Genomic DNA, 15,525 nt, shown 5'->3' with positions numbered 1-15,525 from the left:
AATTCTACAATAAACTCCACAATAAACTTCAGCATCAGTGCAGCAGATTAATAACGCCTACATGTGGTGTTAAACAAAAACAAACTCTTTGAAGGAGTCAAAACTCAAATCCAGCTGCATCCTGATGTTCTCACCACCTGAAGCTGCTTCTGTTTTGGAGCTAGCTTGGTTAGATGCTCGCTAATTAAACCTGCAGGGTCTTTGCGGCCTCTGTACACAACCTACAGAAGTTGCCGACCTCATGTCCGCATTTATGCTTGTGTAGCTGGATTGTGTGTGTTAATTACCTTGTGGTCGTGTGCAGGTGTTTGTACTCAAAGAACCTCCATACGGGACTCTGCCGCTTTCTCGGCAGACCGCAGCCATTACTTTGCGGACCAGCGCGGTGAGCGCACGCACATGCGCACTCACACAGTTGTCCTGTGGCGCTCCCAGCTTAAACTCGGAGAGCGGAAACAATGATTTCATATCAATCCACAAGGCTTAAAAAAACCCCCCAAAAAACAAGTAAATGAAAGTAAGTTTATCGATTATTTCAGTTAGTTTTAGTTAGTTTTGTAAACTCACAATTCAGTTTTAATTAGTTATCGTTTTTTCCTTTTAATTATAGTTTTTATTTATTTCAGTTAACGACAATGTTTTTTCAATTTCAGTTTTCGTTATTTCGTTCGTTTTCGTTAACTATAATAACCCTGGTTACAACCCTGCATCCACAAAGATTTTCATAGGCAGGTGTTCACAGGTATGAGGACTGACTTGAGACAGCCCATGTTTCCCAAGATCCTTGAATTGGACGTGTGTCTGAGAGACTTGTCACTGCTTTAAAGCAGCACCAAGTATTGATTACCTTTAGTTGTTTTTCTGTCTTGTTTAATTTATTTTATATGACGATAATATAAATTTGTAGCCGTTATTTAACCATTTTCGTGTGTAAAGCTCTTTTACAGTGTGAGGAGTTTAATTATTTTTCACTTTTGTCACATTTCTCTTTGGTGCATTTGCATTTAAAATTAAAAATGGTTTATGACTCTTGTTGGTTCTTCACAGGTTTCACAGTAGACTCTGAGAGCCCGAAGAATCAGCCCCAAGAGAAGACGCGGACATTGACAGTTAAATTTGACCCTAAAGGAGCCAACCTGAACTTGGGGTATAAAAGTGCTGTCCTCCCAATCCAGGTACACACAGGCGTACACCTGTTTATACCCACAAACACAATTTGTGTCTTTTCATTTTCCCTCTGTAAGCCACTTTGGCTCTTTGTCTCTGAGAGGATTTTCTTTGCTTTTACAGGTCACAGATGGTCCACTGGTGCACGTGCGACTGTGTGCAGTGGTAACCATGCCAGCTGTCACCGTGTCCAGCGATACCGTTCAGTTTGACACTTTGCAGTGCAGCATGTGTCAGGTACAGTATGACAAAAAGTGAATCATGTGATGTGACTCTGTTAAAGTTTTTTCATGCTTTTATTGCAGTACTTTCATATATTTACAAAGTCAGATATTCACTATATTCTCAAGGCAAAACAAAACAATACAAAAAGACCCTACTCATATGAGTACACCTATGTAGTAAATACAAATGTATTCTAAAAATCAATGAAACAATAACTATAGCAATTGATTTCACAAACGAAGTGTAAAATAAAGAGTCCTGTAGTTACATTAACTATGTGTTTTATTTATTTTTTAAGCTCAACTGTGCAGATGTATAATTAAAAACACACATTACTGAGACAGAAATGGTGCAGGCAGGTAAAGCCACTTAACCCTCAGACTCACTCAGAACTTACAACAAAGTTTTTTTTTTTTTGTCGTGAGCTTTAGGGAGGATGAACTGTCATGAAAACCTGAAAACTGTTACAAACAAGCCAGATTGGCAGGTATATTAGACTAATAGCCTGACTGACTGAGAGCAGAAATACTAAAATATAGTAAGTGGATGCTGTGTATGTAAAACTGTTTGGGTTAATAAAACTGGTTACTTTTATGTATTTAAAAAACAAACTGGATTTCCTTTTTTTCAATTGTTTGACTGAAAAAATTACATTTTGTTCCATTAAGATTGAAAAAATGATAAGCAATTAAAATCTTTTGTTCAAAAGGGGGATATTGTGTGCTAATTTCTATCTCTATATTTTTTTTCTTTGACTTGAGTAGCTGTGCATGAGTCACAGTTCAAAATAATCCTTATTTATGTAATTCCTGGGCATTGGTGCAGCCCCTCACTTCATCTGTTGTGTGAAACCAGCTGTTTTAGCTGTTCTCCTTTTAATCCAAGTTTCTTCTGCTGTTTCTCACAAACAAAAGCTTTGAACAGCAGGACCGGTCTCAAGCACACAGCTCTTTTTGCTGCAATGGCACCAGAAGATTTCACTGTATGGAGGAGGTTTTAAAGCACTCTGAAGCACTCTGTGTTTTTTTGCCTAAACATTTGTTGAAGTGTACAGTATTACAGAATTCAATTCAATTTAATACAGTTTGATTTATATAGTGCCAAATCACAACAGTCGCCTCAAGGTGCTTTAGATTGTAAGACCCTACAATAATTACAGGTAAAACCCAAGAGTCAAAGTGACCCCCTATGAGCAAGCACTTGGTGACAGTTTAAAGGAAAAACTCCCTTTTTAACAGGAAGAAACCTCCAGCTGAACCTGGCTCAGGGAGGGGCAGCCATACGACCCTGTGAGGGTGAGGGGAGGGAGACATAATTAAAAATATCATTCATAATGAGAATTTTGACATTATTGATTGTACATTTTACAGAGAACAAAGTTATCGCATAAATACAATAATTGTTGTGTTGCACACATGGCCTTGGTGCTAATAGGAGAGAGGTATACTGCTTCATTATAGTGCCCTCCTACAGGAATCAGTAAATTATTGAAATAAGTGCTTCTTGTCAGATTTATACATTTTAACCTTTGGTAGTCTGAAGGCATGAGTGAATCTCCTTACCTGACACTGCTTTTGACTTACAGTAATGTGATATAAGTTATCATGAATGATGGTGCAAACTGTAAGAATTCTTTTCTAACCCATCAGGTGAAGATGATTCAGCTCCTGAACCAGGAGTCTGTGCCGTGTCACTGGAGCATAGCTGAGGAGGTTAAGCCTTGGAAAAAGGTGTGACTACTATTATTTTATGGATAGAACAAAAACTACATCTGTATAGTGATAAGAAAATATCAGAGACAAACACAGTGCATTGCTGTGATACCTGCATTGGTTCTTGTTCACACTCAGGTCGATAAGTTCCTGCCTCTCTACAAGCGTAGAAAAGCCTTGCAGGAGCAGCATCCACCCCCTGTGGTGTTTGAGACGTTTCCCCACTCCGGCATGCTGTCCCCTGGTGAACGGGTCAATGTCCACATAAAGTTCAGCCCTGCTGATGGGGTAAACTGGTTTTGATATCAGAGCAATAATTGGAAAAGGGTTACTGCTTAATAACAGAAAAGTAGCATGGAAGAGTGGCATGAAACATAAAACATAAACAGGGATGCTGACCTGCTGTATGTGTCTTTCAGTGCACTTACAACAGACGGCTAGTGGTGCGAGTGGCTGACAGCACCCAGCAGGTGTTCATCACAGCTCAGGGTCAGGGTGAGGATCCACGTCTGGAGTTCTGGCCGTCGGTACTCGAGCTGGGGCCTTGTCTCCCTGCCAGCACTGATGCTGCAGTTGAGGTTACAGTGAAAAACCCTTGTTCTTTCCCCATTGAGTTTTACTCCCTGGAGTTTGACACACAGTATCTCCAAGAAGAAGAGGTAGATCCTTGTTTTCTGAAGTTTCAGAAATAATGTTGCAAATTAATTTAAAATGAAGTGCATATTTTTTTAAAGGCAAGGCCACAAGTGGTGCAGTAATGTGTTGATATTGATCATTGATGAAATACTGCATAATTAAAAAGGTTACCAACTCTCCTTTCTTCTCATGACTTTGTCACAGATCCTGCGCTTGATGGAGGATTATAAAGACAGCAACGTGTTACTGCTTCCTCCCAGGGCTCCAGGCAAAGGGCTTCCCTCAGAACTGCTCGACTATTACAAAGAGTACTGCTCCAAGATGAAAGATGATGGTAGCATCAAGTATACCTAAACAGACACAGTTTTTTCAGTGCACATTTATCTTGTCCTAATGTCACTTTTAATCTATATTATGTGCACCAGAGCTGAAGGCAGGCATCAATGTTGATGTTCAAAATCGAGACACGCAAGAACTAAAGGAAGCCCACCCAGAAATTAGCACTAAAAGTATGAAACCAGCTGAAATGCGTAAGTACAGCCAGTTACGTCTGTTTTTGACTTACAGGCAGCTGGACTTCTTTTTAAGGTTCCTGAAGATGTTTGACCTCTCATCCAAAAGGCTTCTCCCGTTCTAAAAGCTGCTGGGAATCTCATGTATTTATCCCTCGGTAATCATCTCAGTGGTGGTCTGAGACCAACCATCAGCCACCTATAATGCAGTCTTGAGATCCCTTCCCCCACTCACACCATGATCCTTAAAGACCCACATGATTGCAGGGTGGGGCTACATCTCACAAAGAATTCCCATCTTGTGACTCTCAGGGTCGACCAGTCTCAGGGCCACCTTCATGGCGACAGCCCCACTAAGAGTTAAATACGCCATGTCAACAAAAGTATTAGGCCACACTTCTTAATTTATAATTTCAGGTGTTTACAGTCACATTTCTACAAGTGCGTACAATCAAGCATCTAGCCATGCAGTCTGCCTTTACAAACGTTTGTGAAAGAATGAGTTGTTCTAAAGATCTTGCTGAATTTGAGCTTGGGAATAATAGGATGCCACTGTTGCAACAACTCAGTTTACTAAATTTCTTCCTAGATGTTCCATGACCAACTGTAGTGGTATTATTGCAAAGTGAAAGTGTTCAGGAACCACAGCACCACACAAAGTGGCAGACTACATACAGTTACAAAGTGCTGAGGTGCATGCTATATAAAAGTTGCCAGCCCTTTGCAGACTCAGTAACTGTAGAGTTCCAGACCTCGTCTGCCATTACATTAGAATAAAAGCTGAGTGTCAGAAACTTCATGGTATGGGTTTCCATGGCTGAGCTGCTCCTGTAGGTGTAATGTGTAGGTGGCCCAGTTCTTCTCTCTCTATAGAGTACCTGGGTCTCCCCATCAGCTTTTAGAACTGAAGAAGCCTTTCCAATGAGAGCTAAAACATCTTCAAGAAACTTATAAAGGTCTTTAAGCTTAAGCTGTGAACACGACCAGTTACCCAGTTATGAAAGTAGTCTGAGGTGAAGCAATTTTTAAATAATTTGCAGTTATTTTTCAGATATTTTGTAATTTTCTTTGTAAAATCAGTTTTTTCAGAACTGGCCAGAGAGGGAAACAGCGAGAGTCTAAGACGGTTACAGATGACTCCTGTGTCCAAAGCAATTGCTCGCCATATGGGTGTTGACTTGTCACCAGAGGCTCTGGCTGCCCGCAACTGCAGAGGCATCGCTGTTATTGTATATGGAGCCCCACTGACAGGTAAAAAAAGAAAAGCACATTCTGAAATGACAGAAAAGTTACATGAAGACATTGCATATATAAAAAAATCATCATATAGTCAGTTAGCTCGATGTAAAAGGTGTGTGTGGTTCACTTTTTACAGATAAGAGCAGCACAGCAGCTGCTCTGGCACGTCAGTACGGAGCAGCGTGCCTCTGTGTTGATGCTGTGGTTGCAGATGTGCTTCTTCATGGCACTTCACCGGTCAGCCTGACAGCCAGACATCTCTTTGACTGTGCTGTAGAGCATGCTCAGAAGAATGCTGAGGAAGCTGGTAAGCTGGTAGTTAGAGTGGCGTGTGATGGATAAATGGGTAACATCTTTTTTAACTGGTGATTTCCAGTTTAAGAAATCAGTTAAGAGCCTCATTAGAACAACTCTGGAGTTAACAGTAAAAGACTGTGTGCTTACAGGTCCCCCAAAACAGGACATAATGTTGCCTAACCACCTGCTTTTCAGTTAGACCGAATAACATGGTAGAGAAAAACATCCATCTATTCATTCATTTTCTAACTGCTTATCCAATTCATGGTTGCAGAAGGGCTGCAGCCGGATCCAGCTGTAATAAGGCTGGAGGTGGGGTACACCCTGGACAGGTTGCCCGTCTGTTGCATGGCTGAGAAAAACATTTAAAAACTGTCCCAAGACAGATACGTGCAACATGTTTTGAAAGCAAAAAGTTTTGAACATTGTAAAAAATTTTACTGAAAAACATCAAACAATTAAATTTCAGTTAAATTCATTTATGAATGTATCCTTGATGTAAGCAGGTCCAAACAAAAGGCACAAATATATGCAGAAATGTCAACTTGTTGTACCCTGACTCTCTCATCTGGAGCCAGGCAACCACAAAAGAGGAAACTAAATGTTAAACTGAGAGAGAAGGACTAATTAAAAATTATCTGCTGACAGGTCGAGTCCTTGAAGAAACCTCTGGACTGGGACCCACAACACTTCTTGAAGCCTCAGATCCAGATTCATCTACTTTTCCACTAAAGACAGCAAACATGTGCGAGGACAGCAGTAGTGAAAATGTCTCTGTGACTCCTCTGATCACTGAAAACCAACGTGTTGCTCGATGTCTGGTACATTTTCTCAAAGTATCTCTTCATCTGTTGTCTGTAGCCTTTCGTAGGACTTGTCCTGTTTGTCCTGTTTCTGTACGTTTTGTTTCTCGATAAATTGTTTGCTTTGCAAGTAAAATCTTTCTTTTACATCTCCATACAAAAATATTGTATGAATTGTGAGTATAGAGTAATTGTTACACACTTAAAACCAAGTTATTTAAAGTGATTTTACTTCAGGGAGGAGATGTGACCACACTGAGGAGTCTCTTGCCTGAGCATTTGCTGGCTGATATCCTGGCAGAAAGATTTCAGGTGAGGTGAAACATATTGCACAGTACATCGATCAAGTATAACATAATGACCCCTGACTGGTAAAGTGAATAACACTGATTATCTTTTTATCACAGCACCTGTCAGTGGGTGGGATATGTCAGGGAGCAAGTGAACATTTTTTCCTCAAATTTGTGTTAAAAGCAGAAAAAATGGGCAAATGTAAAGATTTGAAAATATAGAATCAATCTGAGACATGCGCCAAATTGTGATGGCTGCATGAGTGGGTCAGAGCATCTCCGATACTGCAGCTCTTGTGGGGTGTTTCCACTCTGCAGTGGTCAGCATCTATCATAAGCGGTCCAAGGAAAGAACAGTGATGAACCAGCAACAGAGTCATGAGCAGCCAAAGCTGTGGGGGGGCGAAGATAGAAAGGTGTCAGAATACACAGAGCGTCAGTTTGTTGCATGTGGGGCTGCATAGCCGCAGACCAGTCGGGGTGCCCGTGCTGACCCCTGTCACCTGCTGAAAGCACCAGCAATGGGCACCTGAGAACCACAGAAAAATGGAAGAAGGTGGCCTGGTCTCCGATTTCCCAGATCTCAATCCAATCAAAGTTCAATCTGTGGAGGCCCCACCTCGCAACTTACAGGACTTCAAGGATCTGCTGCTAACATCTTGGTGCAGCTTCCACAGCACACCTTCAGGGGTCCAGGGGTCTAGTAGAGTTCATGCCTCAATGGGTTAGGACTGATTTGGCAGCAGAATGGGGACAACACAATATTAGGCAGGCACACTGTAAACCTGGATAAGTTAAATCTACTTAAAAAAACCAAGGTAACGCGTTGCCTTAAATTTTTCAAGTAATGAGCATCAGTTGAATAAGTGCAGTGGACTATGTTCAATGTACTTGAGGCCCTTTTGGAAAGGAATGAAAGATTTAAGTTGAATGTTCTAATGTCAGAGTTTCAGTAACTGAAGATACTTAGTTTAAGCAATCATTCACCACCCATTTATTTAACTCAGCTTGTTAAGTAAGCACTACTCCATTACCAATGGGGGGGGCTTATGTCATCCCAGCTGTCATAGGGCGAGAGGCAGGGTACACCCTGTACAGGTTGCTAGCCTGCTGCAGGGCTAACTACAAAGAGAGAGAGCCAACCATTCACACCTGTGGGCAATTTAGAGTGACCAATGAACCTAACCCCAGTAACTGCATGTCTTGAGATCCACACAGAGAGAACATGCAAACTCTGCACAGCAAGAGGCTGGGGCCAAGGTGGAATCGAACCCAGACCTTTTAAGTGTCATTCTAGCTGTGAGGCAACACTGCTAAGCACCATGCCACAGTGCTGCTGCTCATTAGTCCTGTCTGATAAAACTGGTATCAAGTAGAAAACCTGATGCTACTGAGTTGTTTGAATTCAAACACATAATTACACTAAGATAGACCATCAAAAAGTACAGTCTACTCAGTATTAATAAGTAATGTTGTGAAATGACAGATATTTAAGTAATATAAACTCAGCTTATTTCAGTAGGAGCTGTTGATTGGACTTAAAAACACAATTACAATAAAAAAGGACATGAAACAGTTCATGTTACTCAGCATTAACAAGTAATATTCTCATACTAGGCAATTTTAAGTAATATGGACTCAATATTATTAAGTCGAATGAAAATCTGTGTTTACAGAGCAGTTATACTTTTATGCTTGTTCGTGTGTATATATAAACTTTATGAGGACCTTGCATAATGCAAACAGAGCAATTGTTAGCTAATGCTGTGCATTGAACCGGCACAATGAGGATTTCGAGTTACTGCCTTACAGCAATCTGTTACTGAATTCTGGTGGAGATCACCTTTCTGTTGTCTAAAACTACTGGACGAGGCCGTTTTAGTTGTACCTTCTTATGTTTGCTGACTTTATTTTGTCATTGTCGCTACCATTTTTGGTGTTGTTGTGTGATTACAGTTAAGCGATTGTTACCGTGGAATAGTGATTGACGGCCTGGAGTCAGCATACACTCAGTTTCCGGCAAGCACTCTGCAGATTGTTCTCAAGGCTCTGAATAATCGCAAACACATCTATGTGGTCAATTTATCCGACTCCTATACGGCCTTAAAGGCACGGGAAAGGGCACGTAAAGAAGCTGAAGGTAAAATATTCACCAGCACACGATTCTTATACCAAGTGAACAGAACTTAAAGCTTTCATATTGTTAGCATTATTTTAGGTAAATGACACTTTATCTGAAACTGTGTCTTTCAGAGGCCCTGCAGAAGGAGGAAGCTGCCAAGGAGGAGGAATTGCTGCAGGACCTGGATGAGGAGGAGTTTAATGCTCTTCCACAGGAGGTGAAGGAGCGCATTAACCAGAAACACAGAGAAGCATTCCAACAGCAGAAATTCAGGTACTCACAGTTGCATTTAGTCTCCTTTAAACTGTCCTGAGAAAGCATAGTTTCCCTCAAATACTAGACATATATTTAAGTTACAATGAAAATAACAACAACAAAAAAATCACCTGTGTGTAAGGGAGCAGAAAACAAAGGAGCTAAAAGAAAAGAGGCTACAGGAGGAAAATCAGAAGCTGAGAGATGTGGGAGGAAAGAAGGACATTAAAGAATCATCAAGGGAGAAGAGCTTGCTGGTGGTAAAGCAGGTCTGTATCTGTTTCCAATCTCAATGCTAGCAAATGTACATGAGAGCATGGAGATCATTTGTTCCCTTTCTGTAGACAACAAGGGCAGTGCATGACCCGAGGAGATCTTCTGGTCGCGACTCTAAAGAGCTGCTAGTGGTCACAAGAGACCAAAATAATCTAAATGAAGGTACAGGCAACTGTGAAGAATCTCACTTTTGCATTATACTTTTTTATGTTTAATATATTTATTAAGGTTTTCATATTATATATAAATATAAAAAATACACATATACATACATACATACTTACATATATGCCCATACACATGCGTACATATATATGCATACACACATGTACATACATACACTTTTCAAAGGGAGAAGAGAAGGAAAAAAAAAAACAAAACCCAATACCCTCCCACCCAGCAAATAACCAACATCCTAGAAAATACTGTCACCTACAAGGTATATAACAAAAGATAAATACAAACACCAATACCAAGGTTTATAGATCCACAGCTCAACCAGAAGTCCAAGGGTCTACTCTTCCTGGATCTTTTTTGAGGGCTGATTGAAAAAGGTCATAAAAGATTTCCACACTTTGTGAAACCTGTTTTCAGAGCCTCTCGTCACATATCTGATTTTTTCTAATCTTAAGTTAAGTAATACATCTTTTATCCATTGCGATACTGTGGGTGGGGCAGCATCCTTCCATTCAAAGAGAAGTAGGCGCCGTGCTAGTAAAGTTGCATTATACTTGTAAAATCCTGGAAAGTGTAAAAAATACAATAGTTTATAGACTTTGATGTAATGAGTTACTGTGTGACTTTTGGTCGTCTTTGCTCCTACAGGACATCATAGCAAAGAGGCTGATGAGCCACAGAAACAGACAGAAGGAAGCAAAGGAACCGCGGACTCTCCTCCACCCACAGACAAACTGGAGAAAGAGAAGGTAGGTTTAGAGCTTAGCAATAACGTCATCACATTAAACCTGAATACATTATTTCCACCCAAAAGAAAAAGAAACACGATGAAATCAACGGGGCGAGCATCGTGTTCATCGCAGATCTTTGGCTTCTATATTTGACACACAAAAACAAGAAATGGCTACCATGCTTCACAGTTTAGTCAATCCTTTAGTAAAGCAGCGCATTTTTTCCAGTTGTAAAAAGTATATGATGTCCTTAATCCACTGTCCATGTGATGGAGGTGACGAGTCCTTCTATTTATGTAGGATGAGCCTTCTTGCCACAAGTGAACAAAAAGCAATGATGTCAGCTTGAGCCCTCTTCAGGTTCATATTTGGAGGAGTTGCCTCAATTGTTGCTGCAGTAGCAGGTGGTGTGTGACAGTTTTTACAAAAAAGAAAACATCTTAAAAATTGTGCTATGTAGCGAGACAGGGCAGAAATGTAGAGGGGGAAAGTTGGTGAGATGATCCACCTCCTCTGTTCAGTGATGGTGGTTCACAGTGGACATAGACGCTTCCGGTCCAAAGTGTGAACAAAAGAGTGTAGTGTATGTAGTGACAGCAACGTAGTGTTTGCTGTCCAGTGCAGTGAAGAGTGCTCGGACCACAGACAAATGGCACAACATAGAAGAGCCACCTCGACAGGACAAGGACAAAACATCTGCATCTGAAGGAGAAAGGGCATCTTTTGAGGATGCCAGTGTTCACATTTTGGACCGGGAAGACAGACTGTTTGAAAGAGGAGTAAAAGGAGCATCTATGTCCGCTGTGAACAACCATCATTGAACTGAGGAGGTGGACTATGTCACCTTTCACCCTCTGCACAACACAGTAGACAATCTTAAAAGTAAGTTCAGCAACAGATACCCACAACCCCGCTGCTCAAAAGAACAATACAGGAAATGATTCCTGCTCAGTGCAATAATTCACTTCCCACACTGTTAAACGTGGATCACATGTTACCATACTGGTGCATTTCAACATTCTGTATATAAGATATTTTTATTTAGTTATTTTATTCTTATTACCGCTAATCCTATATAGTTTTTAATAGTCTCTACTTTCTGTAATGAGCTTGAAAACCCTGCTGCTCGACAAGTCAGTTTCCCCTAATGGGGTCAAAGAAGTTGTGTGTCTCTGTCCGTCTGTCTGTCTGTCACGTATCAAGTTCACCTACGACATAGCAATGAATGCATGCTTTCTGTGGTTGGCTTAGTTTGTAATAATCAAATAAAGTTTAATCATCATGTTGCATGTGGAATGACCCACACATTTACACAGAGTCTCACTTAGTCTCGGAGAAGAAGGGTTATTAAAAAAATATACAGTAAATGCTAACAGATACAGTTCTAAAGTTCTTTGTTATTGTTTATCCATTGTCCCCAATCCTCACCCCACCCCCATCCAGTCCAGTGTGGAGAACCTGCATTCTCAGTTCATCCAGTATGAGCAGAGCCAGGCCCTGGTGGAACATATCCTACAGCACTGGGACCGAGCCCGCAGATTACTGTTGGTGCCACTCTCCACTGAAGATACCTTAGGGTCAGCCGAAGCTATACCAGAGAAGAAGGTGTGTGTGTGTGTGTGTGTGTGTGTGTGTGTGTGTGTGTGTGTGTGTGTGTGTGTGTGTGTGTGTATACATAGATATTGGAAAATTAGAAAGCTGTGCTCTGCTTCTGTATCTTTTGTATCCTCAACACTGTACTTTAGATTTGACAAAGAATTACAAAATATTATTTGAATCCATGAATTTGAACCATTTACAGTCCTCTGCTGACAAGAAGAGCAGGAAAGTCAGTAGCAAGATCACATCACCACCGCCCAGTCAAACAGAACGACCATCACAAGCAGAGAAGGCAGGAGACGAGATGTCTTCACTGGACATCATCCCTCATATTGTGTTAAACATAACAGAGAAAGACTACATGAGCACCATAGGCAGCACTTTGCCTTCACTGGATGAGGTATGGCGTATTTCTAATTTTCTTATTATTCTGTGTATTATATTTCTGCTGAAAGTTATACCTCAGGGGATTGTTCTCTCATAGTTTTAAGATGATTTCCTACTTTAATTACTTTCTTCTCTTCTTTGGTCTCATTAGGTGTTGGATGATTTAGGGATAGGACCTAGTGGCCCACCAGTCCCTCCTCCTACCACCTTCTCTGTCCTTCCTTTTCCTAAACACAGAGAGCAAGCTAAACTAGAACAGACCTGCTTCACCTTCCTGATTCCTTCAGGGCTGGATGAACAGTACAAGGACAAGAGAGAGGCTGACCTCCAAGCATCTGTTGTAAAGGTAACGGTAATGTAAAAAAATGCATTCTTAATTTGAAGCACACTTAGTGAATCTGAGTGGTATGAAATGCAAGACACTTCCATTTTGGCCACACTGGTTTATGTTGATGTTAAAAACTTGAACTTTATAGCTTTTAAATTCAGAGCGTCTTTTATGTGTGTGTGCTGTTTGTTTAAAGGAAGAGGCAGCAGGCTCTAAAATTCATAGCAAGGCCACCATTAAGGACAGTGCAGTGGCAAAGGACAAAGATAAAACAGGAAGAGAGAGCCAGAGGAGCAAGAAACAGACCCCCGCCAAAATAAACCCACAGGGTCCAGACCGTTTTGACTCAGGTACCTCCTTCCCCACGGAGAACACAGACCAAGAACATCAAGCAAACCTGGAGCAAAAACGCCGCCAAATGTGAGACATACCCTGTCCGTCTGTCTGTCTGTCACTTCATTGGTTTTATGCGTTGCTGTGGGTGGCTGTCTAAATGTGTTCTTTTATGCATGTAGGCTGACAACATTTCGCTGGGTTGTACCAGCTGGTGGTGAGGTGGTCCTCAAGATCTGGTTCTACTCAGAGTCACCAGGGAATTTTGAACATACTTTCAACTTTGAGATAGTGGGGACCCGGAGACTCAACCAGCTCATCTGCAGAGGATTGTGCACCTATCCTTCCATCAGCAGCGATTACACGTCAGTCTGCGTTGTTCAGTGAACTAATGTATTAATATGTATCTGCAAATGAAAGGGCAAGGTGGCGCTGCCTCACTTTGTAAAACTCTAGATTTCTTGTTCATGAATGAGGGAAGACTGAAGCATGTTAGTCTGATGTTTTATGTGATTTCTGCAGGACTGTTTTTGCACACAGTAATAAAGTCACACAAACTAACGAAGGCCTTCAGAAGACCTATGTAATCAAACCCGGATACTTTGAGTTTGGACCTTTGCTCTGTGGCAAGACCAGAGACAGGTGAGAGGCAGGATTCACGGCTGTAAACGGTTTCATGTGGTTGTGGGTTTGTTTGCATTTATAGATTTGTTTTCTAGATACAAGGAAAATAGGTACCCTGAGAACTCAGAGAAGCTGGTGATTCATAATAACTCAAATCTGGAGGCTGAGGTCCAGTTCAGTTTCCAGCATGATACACAGGCCACCACATATCTACTGGACCCACCAGCCATGCACCTCAGGCCTAACCAGAAACAGGTAGAATAGCATTGATGCTATCTGATGATTTAATCCAGCTGACTGTACTTACATTTAAATATTCTTCAACCCTACTAGGAGCTGACACTTTGGGCATACCCAACAAAAGTAGGACAAATGAAGGACAGCTTAGTTTGCCAGATCAAGGACAATCCTAAACTTGTGATCATTGACCTCTCGTGCTGGGGCGTTCAGCCAGAGTTGGCACTGGAAAGCAAGCATTTGCACTTTGACAGGATTTTGCTGCACAGGTACCAACATATACAATAGAAATTCAGGGAAGACTGCAGATTATATCTTCACAAGTTATTTTGAAATATATCCACTGAAGTTTTGTCAAAGTCAAATATGTCTAACTAAACTCTCTCTGCTGTTGCCCTTTTCTCTTCTTTTTAATCCTCCCTCCCAGGACGGACAGCCGCACGGTTGCAATGTGTAATAAGACAGCTCTGCCCGTGTCCTGGAGACTGCAGGGTGTAGAAGAGTTAGGTGATGAATTCACTGTGCCTGAAGATCAGGGCATCATCTCACCTAACTCTTCTTTCCCATTGAGTTTGCACTTCAGGGCCCGAAGGCCACTCAATATTAAGAGGACCTTACGTCTGGAGGTAGAGTAAAACCACAGCAGCACTCATGCTGTAGTTAATACATGAAATACTACATGGATTTTATCAGTGCATCATAGAAGTATGATACACAGAGAAGTACAATTAGCTTTTTGTTCCAGGTATCTGATGTGGAGAAAATTCTAGGCGTTGTGCACACTGAAAATATCCAGGTTACTGCTGAAGCCTATGATGTAGATCTGGAAATCACTCCAGGTACTCCCTGAAACAGCTTTTCATTTAAATGTGAAAGTTAAGTTGGGTCTTTGATGGATTTAAACACAGTAAATTAACCTTTGACCTTGTAGAACCTGCATTTCCAACCTCAAAGTTTTAGTGGTGCAAACAAAGGAAGTTTTCACATCAAAGATGATGCTTGAATTAAAAAAAACAACAAGGTTTAAAAAAAACCAAAACTAATCTTTTGGTCACAGCATTGGCCTCTAATTCAGTTAAGAAACATTGAAACATCTCACTGCAAAGTAACAGTGATCACCACTGACTGACTGAGTGACCAGCAACATATAATAAACTACATGCTCGTGTTTCTGTGGCAGATGGCTCCCTTGACTTTGGAACCATCAGAGTCTTGGAGGAGGTCAAACTGTCTCTCAAACTGAGAAACCAGGGAAAATATGAAGTAGCTTACAAGTGAGTTTGAACTACTAGTTTTTGCAGTAATATTTTACTCAGGCCAGCTTATGGAGAATCTGTATTTCATTGGACTATTGTTTGATTTAATTCTTCTCTTGTTGCAAGGTTTAATCTTGAGCAGACAAACCCAATGCAACCAGACCTAAACTCCATGTTCAAAGTGTCCCCTCAGTGTGGTAGTCTAATACCTAACAAGCCCACAACAGTGAACATCATCTTCAAACCCAATAAAGAAGTGGTCTTTAAAGAGCAACCTATCCTGCCTTGCCAGGTGTGATCCATAAACTGTCTTTTTTTG

The 15,525-nt window shown here is 41.1% G+C and overlaps 1 protein-coding gene across 4 annotated transcripts in view; it reads left to right on the top strand.

Annotated features, from left to right (window-relative positions):
* Nucleotides 1-15,525, top strand: part of LOC115800571 (hydrocephalus-inducing protein homolog) — a 62,127-nt gene that overhangs the window by 28,087 nt on the left and 18,515 nt on the right. For 3 of the 4 annotated variants that reach the window (XM_030758026.1, XM_030758024.1, XM_030758023.1), the window contains 28 exons: nt 1,048-1,175; nt 1,291-1,404; nt 3,042-3,122; nt 3,243-3,392; nt 3,524-3,763; nt 3,945-4,074; nt 4,166-4,270; nt 5,333-5,503; nt 5,628-5,798; nt 6,437-6,609; nt 6,829-6,903; nt 8,838-9,021; nt 9,135-9,276; nt 9,401-9,527; nt 9,603-9,696; nt 10,360-10,460; nt 11,886-12,047; nt 12,244-12,441; nt 12,580-12,780; nt 12,953-13,176; nt 13,272-13,454; nt 13,612-13,731; nt 13,809-13,968; nt 14,047-14,219; nt 14,378-14,576; nt 14,696-14,789; nt 15,131-15,224; nt 15,333-15,498. In XM_030758026.1, coding sequence (XP_030613886.1) covers nt 1,048-1,175; nt 1,291-1,404; nt 3,042-3,122; nt 3,243-3,392; nt 3,524-3,763; nt 3,945-4,074; nt 4,166-4,270; nt 5,333-5,503; nt 5,628-5,798; nt 6,437-6,609; nt 6,829-6,903; nt 8,838-9,021; nt 9,135-9,276; nt 9,401-9,527; nt 9,603-9,696; nt 10,360-10,460; nt 11,886-12,047; nt 12,244-12,441; nt 12,580-12,780; nt 12,953-13,176; nt 13,272-13,454; nt 13,612-13,731; nt 13,809-13,968; nt 14,047-14,219; nt 14,378-14,576; nt 14,696-14,789; nt 15,131-15,224; nt 15,333-15,498 — 4,160 coding nt within the window. The remainder of the gene's footprint in view (nt 1-1,047; nt 1,176-1,290; nt 1,405-3,041; nt 3,123-3,242; nt 3,393-3,523; nt 3,764-3,944; nt 4,075-4,165; nt 4,271-5,332; nt 5,504-5,627; nt 5,799-6,436; nt 6,610-6,828; nt 6,904-8,837; nt 9,022-9,134; nt 9,277-9,400; nt 9,528-9,602; nt 9,697-10,359; nt 10,461-11,885; nt 12,048-12,243; nt 12,442-12,579; nt 12,781-12,952; nt 13,177-13,271; nt 13,455-13,611; nt 13,732-13,808; nt 13,969-14,046; nt 14,220-14,377; nt 14,577-14,695; nt 14,790-15,130; nt 15,225-15,332; nt 15,499-15,525) is intronic. The other variant, XM_030758025.1, reaches the window with a different exon arrangement.

The sequence above is a fragment of the Archocentrus centrarchus genome, chromosome 21 (genome assembly GCF_007364275.1).
Source record: "Archocentrus centrarchus isolate MPI-CPG fArcCen1 chromosome 21, fArcCen1, whole genome shotgun sequence".
Taxonomy (NCBI): domain Eukaryota; kingdom Metazoa; phylum Chordata; class Actinopteri; order Cichliformes; family Cichlidae; genus Archocentrus; species Archocentrus centrarchus.
This window is presented reverse-complemented; position numbering and strand designations above follow the sequence as displayed.